Below are 18,200 nucleotides of genomic sequence, written 5' to 3'. Positions count from 1 at the left end.
ATGGTCAAAAGTAGACGAGCGGCTTTTTTCACGACCGTGGCTTTATTGTCGTTTAGCTGTGCGTACGCCGAGACGCCCACCATCAAAGACTGCGTGGCCAACGAAACGTGCTCGGTGCAGCCAACGGTGGTTGTGGCTGCGGCAATAACGACGGCGACAACGCCAAAAAATGCGCTCAAAACTACCACTGTCGGGGGTAGTAGCCCGAAAATAGTTCGTTACGACGTCTCCGGAAACGATTCCAAAGGATCGACGCTCAAAGACGTGGTCGTACAGGTTGATGACAGAACCGTCATGTCCCTTGGCGGTGACAAGGCCAGCGGTTCTGGAAACACTACTTCTGCCAGCTCAAACGTCACTGTCGTCGTTAAACCTTCAGTTGGAAAAGCTAACGCTACGGCAACTGAAACGAATTTGCCGGTGACAAACGCCACCAATACTACCAGCACCAGCACCACTGTTACAGAATTTACTAGTGCTTCGCCGCCAAAATATTTGTCTGAAAACGGCGCAGAAGTCGTTCGTTTCGTTCCCTATAAATACTGCCACTGTGACCTAATCGTAAGTATACCAAATCGTTTTGTATTTAAACACCAATGTAAAAAAAACTAGACAGGCCATTTTTATCTGTTAAACTATCTCGCATATCATCATAACCTAACCTATAATTGCTACCTAATTTCCTTATGGAATCCATTATATGTGTGGAAGTTTTATAATACTTATTATTCATAGTACGGCAGCTGTGACATAAACTGTTGCTGCGACACAGATTGCACTAATCACGATTTGAAAACATTCACGTTGTGTCCCGATCAAGCCAAGTCTACTTTGATAAAGCAAGAATCAATCTTGTTCGATTCTTCGTTGTTTTACGTGGTGATCGAAAACGTACCATCGGATTATTTCTATCCCGAACGAGACGTAATTATATACCTATATTATATTATATAATATATAAGTAGATATATGTTGTAAAGCTGTATGTTTCGATAACGTGTTTTACAGACAATCGAATCCGAAACGCAAGTAGCAACTTCTCTTCGGAAACGCGACATCTTTACTTGGCGCGATGAAAAGGCCATAAGCAGACATTATCCTTTCACTTCTACACTTCCAGTGGATTCCTCCATATACAACAACTATGACCTTACTTACAAGTCTTTGCGATGGATGTTTAATGTCGTGTCTGACGTAAATTCTTCTGAAATCAAAACATTTGGTCAGTATACAGTTGTTAGCGTATCCGACGCAACCACCACCTCCACGTGGTGAACAAAAATGTATAACGTTAATAAGGTTTTCCTTTCATCAGGTTTGAAAAATAGCGCTCTCGATTCACTGTGCAGCGTGGAACAACCCGTCGAATACTTGAAAACAAAGGAAACAAACTGCAAGACGTTCGTGCCTAATCTGACAGACGTTTGTAACAACATCTCATCGTTGAGCTTCAAGTACTACTACGGCGAAAGAGGGCTGTTCAAAGTGGTGCAACCCATTTACAATAGCGTCCACAAGACCGAGGTAAAGATTCTATATTACATGTTTATTACGAGGTTTATTATATTATGTTAATTGCAAGGAAGTGACAATTATTTCATGAAAATTACGTAATGGGTTCGTAGAATATTTTAAAAACTGATCTATAGAACTGTATTAAAAAAAGTATAAATCGTTATATTATAGAAGGTACCATTGCAAATGTTTAATAACTGTGTTGATTATTATACCGATATCGATGATAATAGTGATAACTGTGAGACTTTTGATATTTGTAGAAAATCGATTTGGTAACCATCCAAGCGACGGCGCACCATCACTGCATGACTGTGAACGGATCGTCGTACGATTGTCAGGTTGGAAAAATCGGCGTCGGTACCAGAGGCAACGACAATCGTTCGCACTATGATCCTGTTTACTTAGGCGGTGTTTGCCGTCGGGTCGTCGACGGGGTCGAGTACTTGGTGACGCACAACGGGTCTAGGGGCGTCCGCCGGGTGGACGTGCACTTCTATCACCGGGACGTGCCGGACGCCGGTCGTTCCATCTACCTAGATCAGAGGTTCGGCGTTCGGTTCGCCTGGGCCACCGTCAAGACAGCGGTGGAGTCGTACGAGCGGAGTGGTAAGCCCGGTTACGTGACCGGGAGCCCAGTGCTGGTGACCATGGCCGGTAAAGACGTAGTGAAACTCCGACACCCGAAGAAGATGTACTTACCAGAAACGGACGGGTACGGTAGGTGTGTTCACTCCACCGAGCCTCGGCAGTCCGTCAACTTCTTGGAGAGCGTCGACGTCCAGTGTCGCGTTCGGGTCCGACGTCGAAATATGCAGTTGTCCAAGAGAGCTGATGATCATTCCATACCCAGTGGCGGCGTCTCGTTTGCAGACATTTGTAACTACATTCAAAACGAAGTATGATACATTATTATTTTTTTTTTTTTTATTGGGTAACCCGCGGCAACATAGGCCATTGGGTGTGGGGGAGGGCACTGTAGGTTTTTAAATTGGGTAGGTTGGTACACGTGTGTGTTGTGTTTTGGCAGAATTTCTAATGGGGCACCCGTAGGTTTCTGCCATGCCCCGGGTGGGGCATAACCTATATATACCTTGGGTTGTTAGCTTTTATATTGGAGTGAATTTATCTTATATTATAAAACTTATATTTAAGAACGTTAAGAACTATATTTTTACGTTGGATTTTTTACAATATTTCCACTTTAACACATAATACGAACCTTTTTAAATTGAAATATTGTGAAAAGGTCCAACATAAAAACACAGGTGTCAGGTAATGTTCTTAACTTTGTTCATAAGTTTGATCATATAGGTCAATTCACTCTGATACTAAAGCTAAAAACATACGGACATACCTACATTGCAAATTTGCAATGTTGAGCGTGGGCGAGAGAGAGAAAATAAATGTGCGCCGTCATCCTCTTATCACACACAAACATATTATTTTTAACTCACCACGATATCATGTTACAGACGATGGCAGTTCTCGGAGATTACGAAGGTGCCCTGGTTGCCAGTCTCGGCGACCCGGACGTAACCAGGTGGATACCGTTCGTGGTCGCCAAACCGCCAGTACAGCAGTCGCCTCCGTCTGAAGACTCGTGTCCGGCCGTGACGAACGGCGTGCACATACGGGTGTTGTACTCACACGTGGGCCCGTTTGACGGTCCGCGAGCCACTGTGCTTGGCGTGCTGACCAATTACACGGCGTCGGCAGTCACCGTCAGCGGCGGCGGCGGCGATCGGTCGGTGGCCGTTGAAGTGCCTGTGAGGGTCACCGTGGTGTACGTGGACCTGACCCGGCCGCCCGTCAGGACGTTCGCCGAACCACCCACGTACGAGTTCAGACTGCCCGAAGACTTTTACTATCCGTTCTGGTCGTCCGGCGCCGCCCGAGTCTCGCGTTCCATTCACAAAGTCTATTTCGTCGTCGGTCTGCAGGTGTTATTGTCGTACCTACACTGCCACTGATGACATAAGCGCCAAAGGTGTACAAATTACATATCATTTGGGCCAAAATCAGTAGGGCATAAGCACCAACATAAAACTATATCCAACAGAATATGTCAAAAGCGCTAAAGATCTAAAAAATTAATATAATTTGTAACAATAATATTTTACACAATAATATTATTATTGAATTATATTTTATATATTCAAAAATATTTAAAACCGTCAATAATCAATATTGACGATTGAAAGCTTATCAATTATCAGGCCGGCGGGGGGTGGATTTGTAACGGGGAACTAATAAAATAACATATAAAATATAAACGATACACAGCGTCCCCGTTACATCTTATCATTTTCAATCGCCAATAAAGTAAAATTAAAATCCTAATGATAAAATAATAGGTAGGTACTAGGACTAGGTAGTAGGTAACTAATACAAATAAAAATAAATAAACATAATAATATTTTTGTATAATACAAATTGTCTACTTACTTTTCCATTGTAAAATTATGCCCTCATTTGATAGTCCTAAATTTCGATTCTGAAGGAGAAGAATTTAGAATTCATAAATAAATATATTTTCACTTTATAATTTTAGTAAGACATCAATAAATTACTATAATAATATATTATACTGATCAATGAGCAACATAAAATTGGTCTTTTAAATGCCAATGATTCAGCTAGTCTTTGTTAATTAATTAAAATGCATAAAATACCTTTATTTGTAATTGTTTTTGCAAAAGAATTTTCTATATAGCTTACGTGAAATACGAATGCTTACTAAGTACACACAAACAATATAATGCTATTACTTATTAGTTATTACTTAGGTATAACACAAAAACTCAAAACAACAAAATATATTAAAATATTCCAATCATTCCAGTCATTTGCCTTCGTCTCATTACAAAAGCCCACTAGTATGTCAGCAATCTCTCCCTCCACTCTGACCTCAAAATCCCAACCATTCATTTATTTTATTAATTATATTAATTGGCTATTTTGAATTTTTCCCAGAAAATTGATAATTTTTTTTCTTTCAATATTAAATATTAAAATAAAAAATGAAATATCGTATTTGTAAAGCGAGCATCTCTAAACTATATACAATTTTTTTTTAGTATTGGTTAGAACAAAAGTTAGTTATAGCTTATTTAATTTGTCATATCTTTCGTTACACCGTGTATACATATAGTTACACTTCAAGTATACGTGTGGTGTGTTCACAACATATTTTAACTTGACAATAAAATATACTTTACATTTTAGTATTGTACCTATCTATAGACTGCTATATCATATTATATTAGAGTACAACTAAAGATTATACTAACTTATCCTAGTGCGTCTACTACTCTACTTGTCAATCAGCTAAATGTATATATAACATATATAACATATAACACTACCCAGCGTAGCAAAATTTGTTTTTTGGCGTAATAATTTTTTACAGATTTATTTATAAAAAAAAATACTAATTTCTACTAAATTATAATAATGACTAGTGCATATTTTAAGCTTATAAGATATATCTTAGAGCAATTTAGTATCAGGTATTTATTTTTAATTAGATTTCAAATGCCATTGGTAGAATACAAAAATAATATAATATTTCCAAAATGACGATTACCATATACATAAAGAAATCTGTGTAAATACTCACAAGACTGCTGTCTACTCATACTTAAAATTTTATCGACACAGTCGTGATGTATACATTGCACATTGCACCTGTAATAACGTAAAATTAAGATAAAATATAAATAAAATATATAAATACGACTCCTGTCGATAGTTATATTAAAATAGTAAAAGTTAGCTATTGTAAAATTACGCTATTACCTTCCTCCAGGTGTTCGGAGGGCTCTCGAGATCGTGTATTCGAGAATTATATCAAATACACCATACAATATGATTTTATGAAAAAAAGCACATAGAACGTATTGACTGCAATCAACATAAAATATTATATCAAATGCCTTACCTGATTCGCAGTTGTTCGTAGACAGTATTGTGAGAGTTTTAGGTTTTAGATAAGATAAAGTACTACTTCAAATACACAAATTGAATTAACGAACGCACTGATTATTGCTTGCATAAGAAGTCCAGTTGTCGCTCGTTGAAATCGGTTTCTTTGGTACTTGAGAGGTTGTTACTTGGTGGCTGGTGCTCATGCACTGGTTTAAGGGACGGACGCGAGGATGCTGACCAGAGAGTGGTGGGTGGCTTTTTTACTAAATTATCGTGGGCCTGGGAACTAAATTATTCTTTGGCGTCAGCATAAAATAAAGTCACACACATCCTACGTAATATTGTTATGAGTGCGTGTCAATATCTTAGTTGTCGTTATCAATGGTTTTATTTGATGCGACCGATTTCTACAAGCGACAGTCTGGCTGTTGTTTATTAATCTGTAAAATTTTAGTTTATTATAATGGTGTGTGAGCATATCATTACATCCACCCTGCACTTTTTGTGTTGTGCCCTCACAACACCACTCGTAGGCGAGAGTGAGAGCAATACAAATATTCATGTAGAGGAGAGATAAAGTTAGAAAAAGTTGAAAGTCGAAAACTTAAAAGTTGAAAGTTGAAAAATTAAAAGTTGAAAGTTGAAAGTTGAAAAAAAGTTATACAATTTAAACTGGACATTTATATATATATATATATAAAAGAAACAAATTTTACTATACAATCTAAAAGGGGCAATGTAAGTAATATTAAAGTTTACATAATACATTGGAAAACAAAAATTAGGAAGATAGAGCTGAAGCTGAAAGTTCGTATTCCCCGCATTCCATTGATGTGTTTCTATTCTTATGTATTTTATATTTTAAGTTCCCTATCTGGTGTTGTAATGATAGCTATACAGTTTTTTTTTTTTAATTTTAATATTTGTGTACAATATATTGTCATGTTGACATGTTATGAATTTTTTTACATATTTTGGTTTTTATCCTATATATTCTACATAGTTTTAACTTTTAACTAATCTAATTATACATTTTTTATATTTACTTTGCTTACAATGTATTTAGTTCATAGACATTTTTTTTTTTGTTTTTATGATAACTTAAAAGTTAAACAAAGTTAATTTTTTTTATATATAAATATTTTTTTTTTTGGTATTTCGTATGCTTAACATTTATTTTCTTATTAGTACTAGCTTAAAATTAAGTTAATCATTTTACATTTTTTTTTTTACATTTGTTTTCAAGCTTATGCTGATTTAAATAAGTTAGAAAAAATTTTACACATTCTTTGTACTTGACTTGCTTTAACATTTTTTTTTATATCTTATACTTACTTAAATTGAGTTAATCATTTTACATTTTTTTTTTTTTTTAAACTTTTTTTTTTACATTTGTTTTCAAGCTTATGCTGACTTAAATAAATTAGAAAAAAAATTTTACACATTCTTTGTACTTGACTTGCTTTAACATTTTTTTTTATATCTTATACTAACTTAAATTGAGTTAATCATTTTACACATTTTTTTTTTTTTTAACCTTTTTTTTTTTTACATTTGTTTTCAAGCTTATGTTGACTTAAGTAAATTAGAAAAAAAAATTTTACACATTCTTTGTACTTGACTTGCTTTAACATTTTCTTTTATATCTTATACTAACTTAAATTAGGTTAATCATTTTGCATTTTTTTTTTTTTTTTAACTTTTTTTACATTTGTTTTCAAGCTTATGCTGACTTAAATAAATTAGAAGAAATTTTACACATTCTTTGTACTTGACTTGCTTTAACATTTTCTTTTATATCTTATACTAACTTAAATTGAGTTAATCATTTTACATTTTTTTTTTTTTAACTTTTTTTTTTACATTTGTTTTCAAGCTTATGCTGACTTAAATAAATTAGAAACATTTTACACGTTCTTTGTACTTGACTTGCTTTAACATTTTCTTTTATATCTTATACTAACTTAAATTAGGTTAATCATTTTACATTTTTTTTTTTTTTAAACCTTTTTTTTTTTACATTTGTTTTCAAGCTTATGCTGACTTAAATTAGGTTTTAGTGCTTATGTAAGTAACTTAAGGTATGTTATTTGTATTTGTTAACGTTATTCTGTAAAATTTTTTTATTTAAAATCTATAATTTATGTGTATATTACTAAAGAGAAATGAATAGTTTGAGTGTGTTGTGCGACGTCTCGGTTTCCATTTTTTTATATTATTATTATTAATGTAATTCTGTGTTTATAATGTTTATATTATATGGTTAGATATATTTATATATTTATATATATTTTATACTGATAGTCTTCTGTTGTTCGATTTTAATAACTGTTCGGATTCTTTGTCGTGCCTTTTATTTTTTATTGTTCTAAGCTGGCAATTGCTGGAACTGTATTGTTTTTTATGCGTGTTATGCATTAAGTGGTGCGTTACGTTGGAGAATAAACCCGCAATAAGTTTGATGCTCCACCCGAATGTTTTATATAGTAAAGTGATATTTAGTCCAGTATTTATGAATGTTATGATCATTTTACAAATTATGACTAATCCTAGCACGCCAGACATTATATTGCCGAAACTCGTGAACCAGCCCCACATGTTGTGTAATTCCTGATGTACTAATTTACTTATAGTTTGCTCATCTATTAGGTTTTTTATGTTTATGCCCTGGTTTATAACGTCATGGCCTAGTGTCTGTCGTATTAAATTTCTTTGAGCCGTTTCAGATTCTTGAGGGAACATTAGGTGATTTTGGAGTGCTTTCATGATGTCGGGTGTGTATATGCCTGCCGTCATAAAATTATCTGAACTTTCGTATGACCAACTTAGTGTGGTGTCTGGTTTTAGTGTTTGTGGATTATTAACTTTATGGGGCTTTGGTGTTAATGAAAACCATTTTCCATTTTTTTGGAAAGCGGGTGGCAGATATTCATTGCAATCAATCTGTGTTCCGTAAGTTTGAAGTATGTGTGATTTTGGGGTCATGAATTGTGTTCTATTGTTATACAGTACTGGTAATTCGTTGAAGCATGAGGTTTGTATAGATATCTCTACATTAACAGGTTTACATTTTTGGAGATATATGATTTCCCCGTTTTTTATAGCAATATATCCGGGTCCTTCTCCTATGGTGTATGCGAATTCGGAAAGGCTATATGAAGCGAGGGTGAGTTTCTGTAAGAGGAGCTGTCTTTCAAAATTACATTGTTTTTTTATGAGGTCTTCGTAAAGCTTGGTCATTGTTCTTTTTATCGTGTATTCTAGGTATACAAATTTTGTGTTGATATAAGATAGTAGGTCAGTATTAAAAGGTTGAATTTGTTTGGGAGTGAAACTGTTTGCGTAAATTGGGTGGGATATAATTAGTAATTGATTGTTTTCAGTCTGAATGACCGGGATATTGCACGCGAATGTCATAGATACTTTTTTTAGCGCAAAAGCTATGTAGGTTGTCTCTACAACGTATGTTTCAATCTTATAATTGTTATGGGTTTCGGCTGTGACAATAGAGGCTGGTCCGTCATATAATACGTCGTATTCTGATATACTACAGTCTTGTCTTTCGTTTGTCCATATTATTTCCCCCTTGTATTGGTCAAGCCCATAAGAATCTGATAACTTTAATCTAGACCCTGTCGGTAAAATTAGAATATTTTCTTTGGTGTTTGCCATGGCTGTGCCCTCAGATAGATGAATGTTATATTTAGCCTGTACTATTACATTGTTCCATGTACCCCTGGCATTTGTAAATGTTGTTCCTATACAGTTGCCATTTTTGTCTAAAGATCCACCACTTGTGTGTGATGTAATGAAAGTTTCATTTATATGTAGGCCTGATATTATACCTCCCAACGGGGTTTGATATATTAGTTTGTGGTGTACTTCTTCGCATCGAGCGTGTCCTAATTCAATTATTTCGGAATAAAATCCCCCTTCTACCATTTGTGCGTCTTCGAATGTGGAGCATCTTGTTATTAAGTAATCTATGGAAATGAGACATGATTTGTATTGTTGTGAATGTATTTCAATTTTCTGCAATAATTTTATTTTAGGTATTGATTGTATCTCTGTGGGTTTTGGATTTTCGCAAAAGTCTACGTTTATGCTATTAAATGCACTTATGTTGACTTGTGGACCTCCGCAGTCGTAAGCTATGAATGTTTGTGTGGGATTAAATTTTAGGATAAGAATAAATGTGAATATTAATTTTGTATTAACTGACTGCATCTTTGTGAAATTGTTGTGTGCGTTTATTATTATTTATTATTTTTTTTTTTTTTTTAGGGTAATATTTAATTATATATTTGTTTATTAATTATTTATGTATGTTTTAGTTATGGGTGATTTGGTGTTTTGGTTTGGTCTCTGAAACAATATATTGTTAGTGTGTGTTTGTAATATTTAGGTACCTGTATAATAAAACATAATATGAAACAATATATGATAAATAAATTATATTAAAATATATAGTGTATTACATATTATAGAGAAAAAAATTTTTTTTTGAGTAATAGTGGGTTTACCTATTATGGCTGGGATATTTTTATATGTATGGTTTTATTTACTGAATTTGTAATTTAAGTTATGTGATACATAATAATAATAAATAATGTGCATACAAATGTAATAATGCACTAGTCTTAAATTTAAATTAATAGTGTATTTTCCATTATTTTTGTGTAAGTATTAATATTCAATTCATATTGTTAGAAATTATTGTGGGCCTGGGAACTAAATTATTCTTTGGCGTCAGCATAAAATAAAGTCACACACATCCTACGTAATATTGTTATGAGTGCGTGTCAATATCTTAGTTGTCGTTATCAATGGTTTTATTTGATGCGACCGATTTCTACAAGCGACAGTCTGGCTGTTGTTTATTAATCTGTAAAATTTTAGTTTATTATAATGGTGTGTGAGCATATCATTACAGACCTTTAGCGGGCGTTACCGATAGATATTATGATTAAATAATAAAAGCCATTTACCTACATAAACATAAGTATTACCATTGAAAAAATATTGTATAATATAAACGCAATGATATTAGGTAAACAAAATCCTCCTAATTTAATTTAGCAAAATCGAGCACTGATTAAAGCTGTATGCCTATATGTATGAGAACAGTTTTCTTCAATGTTGATCGTTGTCCTTTGCTAAAAATCAGAGCGGAACTTACCGTTGGCGTGCTTCAAAAATATAATACCATACCATTTTCAATATTGGTGACAAAATCTTTGTCACAAAGATTTATATCTGCATAAGTACTTACGTGTTTCTATAGTATCGTATTTGTAATACATAAGTATATAACTGATTAAATTGGTTCAATTTGTCGGTTGAAAAACAATAATTCATACGAAAGGATGTACATTTATATATATATATATATATTCTTTATATTATATTTACATAGATACTGCAGGTGTTTAGTGGTTATACTTTTAAGACGTTTAAAACAAACTTACGATACTTACAAAATTGATTAATTAAACCAATATTTAAGCTTCACTAGTTTGGCATAAAAACATTTTTTGTTCTTTGAGTGTGACATATTATATAAATATTAAATAGGTACATCTACATGTAGGTACTTATTAGATGTAACACACTAAATAAATAAAAACATCATTTAACACAATCCTGAGAATATTATCATCGATATAATCTAAACATACAGCCAATATATTATTATGTGTAGGTTAGGTTTATATATCAGATGAATATTCATTGATCCTTAGTCCTTAGTGTTGTGAGTACAAGGGCGGCTTTTGGTCTCAACAAAAATAATTCTGCATTTACTAAATTTCTATAAAATTATAATAACAACATAATAATTATAAATTATTATATAAGTTATTATTATTGTTACTATGTCTGTACTATTTATTTAAAATATTCTGTTGCTTACCCAATTACATATCCAGAATTAACACTAGAAACCTTCACTATCAAATTAAGTGGTAAAGTATTTCTAGCTTTTAACAAATTAACTGTTTCTATTTCACTTCCAAAGATAACTACGATAAAGTATGTTGGATGATCATAAAAACTCCTGTAATAAATTATATTTTAGTTTTTAACATCGCAGTTGTCATATTAATTCACTAGGTAACACCGAGGGCGCCCGCGGAAATATAAGCCGAGGGGGGGGGGGGGGCAAAGTCAAAAGTCTGTGATAATACAAAACATATAGTTTTAGATTCTGAGTGGAACGATGAATGTATTGATTTTACAATGATGTGTGTTTTTTTTTTATTATTTATTTATTTATTTTTTTATTTTTTTAATTAACTGTTTAAAAACGTACCTTGAAAATCCAAACACCCATTTCGACAAAGTGTATAAATGCAAATCGCCTTTAACAAATGTTGGACTCTTCCTTAATTGAGCCAGTTGTCTGTAGATCTTCAGATTACTTTTGCATTTTGATTCTTCTGCCATATTTTTTTTCCAATAGTCTGGATTGATTGGAAGCCATAATTTAGATGAATTGGAAATACCTGCAGTCAAAAAATTATTGTATCGACGTTTATAATGGTTTAAAATATGAATATAGGTATTCTTATTTAATAAATATACAGCATCGTTAATTTAATAATTAACCTGCATTATTTGAGGTGTCCCATGGGAATGGGGTTCTTACAGGATCTCTGCTGAATTGCAAAAACCTATGTGGTCCCACGTTAAGACCTGACGGATCAACGGTTTGATCCCAACGGATATTTGTGTTAATCAAACCGAGCTCGTCGCCGTAATACGCCACTGCGGTGCCCGACAAGAGGTTTTGAATCATATGAAGTCCGTCTATTAACATTGGATTGCTCCGAGTAGCCACCCTCGGGTTATCGTGGTTACCTAACTGTATAGAGTGTCACGTTATTCGTTGGCGGTAATAACTGTTATCGAGTACAACTGTATAATCAGGTGTTTCTACTTACTATCCAGTTAGGCCAAGTTCCATTAGGCATATTCTGCATCCAGTATTTTATCATACTATGAACTGACGCTGCGTCAGATTGTTGGTTGAAAGTTTCAATAAATAAAAAATTGAAAGGGAAATGAGCTCCAGGTGACGTTGCATTACCGTAATACAATAGAACCTTGTCCAAGGGCGAGTGACATTCCACCACAAAAAATCTGAACACCAGTTTATAACCGTTTAAAATAAATTGTAAACTATATATTGTCAGTTAAAATAAATTTATCTTTAATAACATAAAACATTAGTACATTCGAGTCTCGATAACTCGAAACTCAGAGGGAATACCAATATATTCTACTTATGAATTTTTCGAGTTGTATACCTCAAATACAACTTAAAAACACTTCTAGGGAAAAGACAAAAATTTGAATTTTCCAGACTTAACTAATTCTCTACTATATATTTTAACGATTCGATGTTAAGTCGTCAAAGGATAAAGATCGATATATATGTACAGAGTCATCCCAATTGTGTCTCTAAAAATGAAAATGTATTCAAATTATGGTTTTTTTAATCATAAATAGTTTACTTATACTTATCGACAGATTTTTTAATGTTTAGTTTCCGTCTTACAAAATTATAACATAATACAACAGTAAGTTATATAACAAGAACATTTTTTTTAAATAATGAGGTTTTTCTACGATGTATATAACTTACGATAAGTATATTTCTGTAGAAACATAATCTTTTTTTCAAAACCTTTTTATTGTAAATGTTTAAGATGTTTTTTATTTTTTTTTTAATATTTATGTACCTAAGTCAAAATTGAAACGAGAAGTTTCTGATAGTTATTAAACTTTAAGTCTTTAAGGCTTTAAGTACTAATACTTAATAGGATACCACGGTAGACGATATACGATGATAATAGATTTAGGAAATAAAAAAATATGAAATTATAACTAAATTAATAAACTAAAATGTTTTATGTTTAATAATAGTAAATACTACATCAAATTCAAATGTCAACTATAAATACTTTAATCCACTTAACATAAAGTTTAATATCTCAGAAATTACCCGAATTTTGATTTAAAATATTTAAATACTCCAACGTTTTTAAAAAAAATTATCAAAATGATTTACAATAAAAAGAGGTGCACTTAATACATAATCAGAATTCTAATTTGAACATTAAGCTTACATCGCCACAATTCAAAAACGGTATAATGTAAGTATTCGAAAATATGGTCTTTAAGTAGATATAACTAAAATTCAAAAAAACTAAATTTGAATTAATGTAATTAATGAAATTAGTTATGAATAAAAAAATTGCGTGCATATACACTTTGCGGAACACCTTTAAAAATAAAAATACAAACAAGTAATATGTGGCATGATTGGTGAAATAATCGAGCTTCATGCAAAGGCAAAAGGCTTACATACATATTTTTAATACATAATTATAGAAATAATCCTATCAATAAGTGATATAAGGCTTGGTCATCGAAGCTTTACAAGTGAATATTTGTATACCTATCTTTGGTTACATACAGCAAGACAACAGTACGAAATAATAAAGTAAAATAATTATTATTTCTCAGTTGTAAAAATTTTATAATGAATACCTAGTATTTAATTATAATTTAACTCAATTTTTACTTGGTTTTCTTATCCCTCGTCCTGTAACTATCAAACAACTGCCTCCATTCATGTACAATTTTAAAACCTTCCGGCTGATCGACCGTGCTCGTATGATTTAACGAATGGTAATCAGTGTCCAAATAACAGATTTTGTTTGATTTCGGTTCGTCAGCTAAATCTTCTCTTTCGAATAAAAAATTTACCGAATTCATTTTAAATCCATCTACATCGCGTCCCAACCAAAACAAAAGCGTGTTCTATAGGGAAAATAAATTATAAAAGGTTTGATTAGCTGACTAGTGACTATAGTCAATGTGACATTGTGACAATGTGTATTTTTTGATCGATAAGTAATGAGGCTACCTTCATTGCTTCTCTAACTGATGGATTCCTATAGTTCAAGTCTGGTTGTTTTTCTTGGAATTGATGTAAATAATACTGTTGTCGTTGTTCGTTCCATTTCCACGCAGATCCGCTATTGAATGCACTTAACTGGAAATTTTTATACCATCATATATTTTAAGCTGCACATAAAAAATAATATTGATCCAATGAACCCACTTGGTATAAAAACAGGTTACAGTTTGGATTTATAACATTTTATTTAGTGTTAATATAAAAAATATAATGTTTTATTGGTTTTTTTTTTCATAATTTATGTATTTTTATGTTAACTTATTAGGATAATATATTAAGAGCATATATGACACAATAATTTAATTCGTTCTACTTTAACATAATATGTATATAAATATTAAACTCCATACGTTAAAACTATTATTGTATTATTATTATCATATTATAACCAATGATTAAACATAATATTATGACATATGCCATAAAAAAAAATGTAATGATATTTTCTCCCGAGAATAAAAAGTTATTAGATTTATTATTGTACTTAAATGAAATAGAGAATATTAATGTCCATATAACTTCAAATACATTTTTTTATATTTACAAGACAGTATATATTATAACTACTTGACTTTTAAGAAGTTAAGTTTTAATCGTTTTAGAGATAAAAATGTAAAAGTGTATCTCAAAATCTGACTTGACCCATTTATACCATATACACCAAACATGTTCTATATTTCATATTTCAACCTACCATCAGCTTCTATATTATATTTTACAGTAAAATGTTTACTGTATTATATTATACTATTGTTTAGATTGTTTTAACTTATACAGTTGTACCCAGTTACTTGGAGGTATCTTATTGCCATTCTTGTCAATAATCGGATCCTTCCATACGTAATAGTCGGTAAAGGGTTAAATTCTCATAATTGATTTTCGGAACTATTCGTGTTCATCACTTGTATGGTTAGGCACAAAGTCCAACAAAACTTTTATACCTATATACGCATAAAATCCATATGAGAAGGATAATAGGTAGTTGAATTATTCTTTAAAAACAATTTTTGATAAAGTTCAAAGTGCTACCGTATTTATGGAACTCGTCCCTCAATCGTTCAAAGTCCTCCATTGTACCATAAACAGGATCGATCTCTTCATAGTCCGATATATCATAACCGAAATCATTTTGTGGAGAGAGGAATATAGGCGATAACCAAATTGCACCGACATCCAAACGTTTGAAGTATGACACTTTTTCGGTTATACCTATAAAATATATAAAGATCAAACAATATACGTACGTATATGTATAATGTCACTTGTTAGTAAATATACAAATTATAATAATAAGAGTGCCAATTTTTTTAAAAGATAGGATATATGGAATCATCAATTTATTTTAAATATATATGTATCCTATCAGGCGCGGACTGGTAAAATAGGGCACGGGATGCTACACAATTTAAAGGGCAAATAACATAAATTGTTGGGGCGAATTTAATACATGTAGATTATTTATAAAATATTAATATATTTTATTTTGTTTTGAAAAAATATTGAATATACGTTAAACACGTAAATAAGTACCAAGTTACAAAAAACATTCAATCAAAGTTGTACAATATTATAGATTACTAGTAATCGTAAGTTGGTAACAATCTGTTGTAGTGTTGTTCATTAGGTGTCTAGAGTCTTTAAATATATAATAAATAATATTAGGCAAATGTATTTTAGGGCAAGGGATGCTGTAGCATCCCAGCATCCCAGCCAGTCCGCGCCTGGACCAGTTTGTATAGTTAAATTTGGCATGCGAACTATAATTGAAATAGAAAACCAGAATAGGTGCATTGCAGATGACAAAGATTTCTGTAAAAGAACATACGAATTATCAATATACCGTATAGGTACTGATAATACTGATAGTACTAGATAATACTATAATATATAAGTTCTATGGATTTATCATAATAAACAATATATTTTATAATATCTATGGCAAATTCGTCGGCGATGGTTAACAATTTTAATAATTTCAGCAAATACTATTGTATTATAAATATAATATATTGTATATTTTGATTTCAGTGAACAAAAAAATAATAAGCCACTAATATAAACAGACAGTTCGTTAAACCGTACATATTATAATGTAAGTTTTAATAAAAACTCGCAAATTTCATTATGATCAGGTTATTTTCATAAAGTATTTCGATACTTTCAAGTTTCAGTTCATCGGAGTGAGATGATTAGATGGAGATGGATGAAGATGGCTGTTTCTTCGGCGATGGCGGCACTCTAGCTACGTTTCACCGGAAGAGTAGATGTTTACGAGTAAGTTTGTTTTCATATTATTACCTACTATTTTACATTTACTTTTTAGACTTAAATTAGGCGTAAAATAGGAATTATTCTAGTTTTTTTAAATAATTTTTTCGAAAAATATATGTAACATGTATAGCTCATACAATTATGAATTTATAGTTAATAGAAATGCGGATGTTTATACTTCATAGATATTTTTTTATTGAAATCGTGTAAATAATTTGATTAAACAATCAGGTACCTACTCATCACTAGTATCAATTTTATTATATTACGTGTAAAATCACCGACACAAGGTGCAGACTGAATTTAAAAAATTAAAAACATAAAACAATATTGTAGTAGAAGCTGGAAACTGTAGTTTTTATAATCCATATAATGTAACTATTAAATTGAATCATTGAATTATTATTCAGAGATAACTTTGGGATAAATGCCAAACGTATAAATGTAAATTAAATTAAAAATAATTAAAAAAACATATTGTGAAAGGAACAAGATTACTGCTAATATTTAAGTCTTAATTATTATTAACAAATAAATACAAATAATAGATATTTTAATAGCTTTTTACTATTAACATTCAGTGTAAATATAGTTTCTGATCGACTTACCTATATGTAATAAAATAATTATTCATATCAAATAATCCTAACAATTTAATGCAAGGATTCTCATAAATTGATCTTACAGCAGCCTTTAAACACCAAAAATACATTTGTACATCATTTACAAAATTTTAGTTCCCTATTATGGTGTAGGTACTAATACAAACAATAAATTGCTATTCGAAAAAACAATTTCGTATACCTATTATTATTTACTAAATACCTACAACTAAACTAAACTAAAAATAAACATATGATTACGTATACTGAGTGCCTATAAAATAATATTATATATGAAAATTGAATCTTTATTACGAATACTTATCGTTTACACAGACCACCAAGAAAAAATAATTAAAAATATTAAAAAATAAAGAACACATCATTGTAAAATTAATACAGTCATCGATCCGCTCAGAATCTAGAATTATGGACTCGGAGTTTTAGAAATCTAGTTGGTATTATAGTATTTGATGAATTTACTGTACCTCTAAAATCCAGTAATCACATTTTTATTTAATAATTCATAAAATACAATATGCTCTTAAAAAAATATTATTGTTCTTCTGATACCTATTCACCACCTTAATCAATAATTAAATTGATAAACGAAAATAATAATTTAAATAATACCCATATCATATTATTATAATCAAAATTATAAACTATTTTGGTTTATTGTCATATCAAATTTCAATGAACAAATTGTTCCTTAACATGGAACTCTTTGATACAAAAAGTTCCATTATATTATATCCGTGGATTCATCATATTGATGTACCTAGTATAATATCTATCATTTATTTGTTTATCTATGGCAAATCTCAGAGTCGTTGCAGAAGACACATTCGACTAAAAATTCTAAAATTTCAATAAGCAAAGAAGATATTCTAAGT

The 18,200-nt window shown here is 31.3% G+C and overlaps 2 protein-coding genes across 2 annotated transcripts in view; one reads left to right on the top strand and one right to left on the bottom strand.

The window, feature by feature from the left end:
- Positions 1-4,810, top strand: LOC132950990 (tectonic-3). The gene is made up of 6 exons (XM_061022644.1): positions 1-561; positions 736-924; positions 1,009-1,222; positions 1,316-1,524; positions 1,779-2,414; positions 2,991-4,810. Exons 1-6 carry the CDS (start codon positions 1-3, stop codon positions 3,486-3,488), a joined length of 2,307 nt encoding a protein of 768 aa, XP_060878627.1. The 3' UTR covers positions 3,489-4,810.
- LOC132950992 (maltase A1-like) overlaps positions 4,810-18,200 on the bottom strand; it is a 33,909-nt gene continuing 20,518 nt past the window's right edge. The window contains 10 exon segments of the mRNA XM_061022645.1: positions 4,810-5,205; positions 10,381-11,254; positions 11,357-11,500; positions 11,756-11,948; positions 12,052-12,307; positions 12,387-12,585; positions 14,033-14,271; positions 14,378-14,506; positions 15,215-15,372; positions 15,461-15,640. Coding sequence (XP_060878628.1) covers positions 11,173-11,254; positions 11,357-11,500; positions 11,756-11,948; positions 12,052-12,307; positions 12,387-12,585; positions 14,033-14,271; positions 14,378-14,506; positions 15,215-15,372; positions 15,461-15,640 — 1,580 coding nt within the window. The 3' untranslated portion in view covers positions 4,810-5,205; positions 10,381-11,172.

This window comes from Metopolophium dirhodum, chromosome 8, assembly GCF_019925205.1.
Source record: "Metopolophium dirhodum isolate CAU chromosome 8, ASM1992520v1, whole genome shotgun sequence".
NCBI lineage: Eukaryota > Metazoa > Arthropoda > Insecta > Hemiptera > Aphididae > Metopolophium > Metopolophium dirhodum.
This window is presented reverse-complemented; position numbering and strand designations above follow the sequence as displayed.

Excerpts from the sequence above, each read along its gene's own strand:
- LOC132950990 (XM_061022644.1), top strand. The coding sequence starts at position 1 with ATGGTCAAAAGTAGACGAGCGGCTTTTTTCACGACCGTGGCTTTATTG. Across the intron at positions 1,223-1,315 it reads TTCTGAAATCAAAACATTTG|GTTTGAAAAATAGCGCTCTC; the intron begins GTCAGTATACAG and ends TCCTTTCATCAG. Across the intron at positions 2,415-2,990 it reads GTAACTACATTCAAAACGAA|ACGATGGCAGTTCTCGGAGA; the intron begins GTATGATACATT and ends ATCATGTTACAG.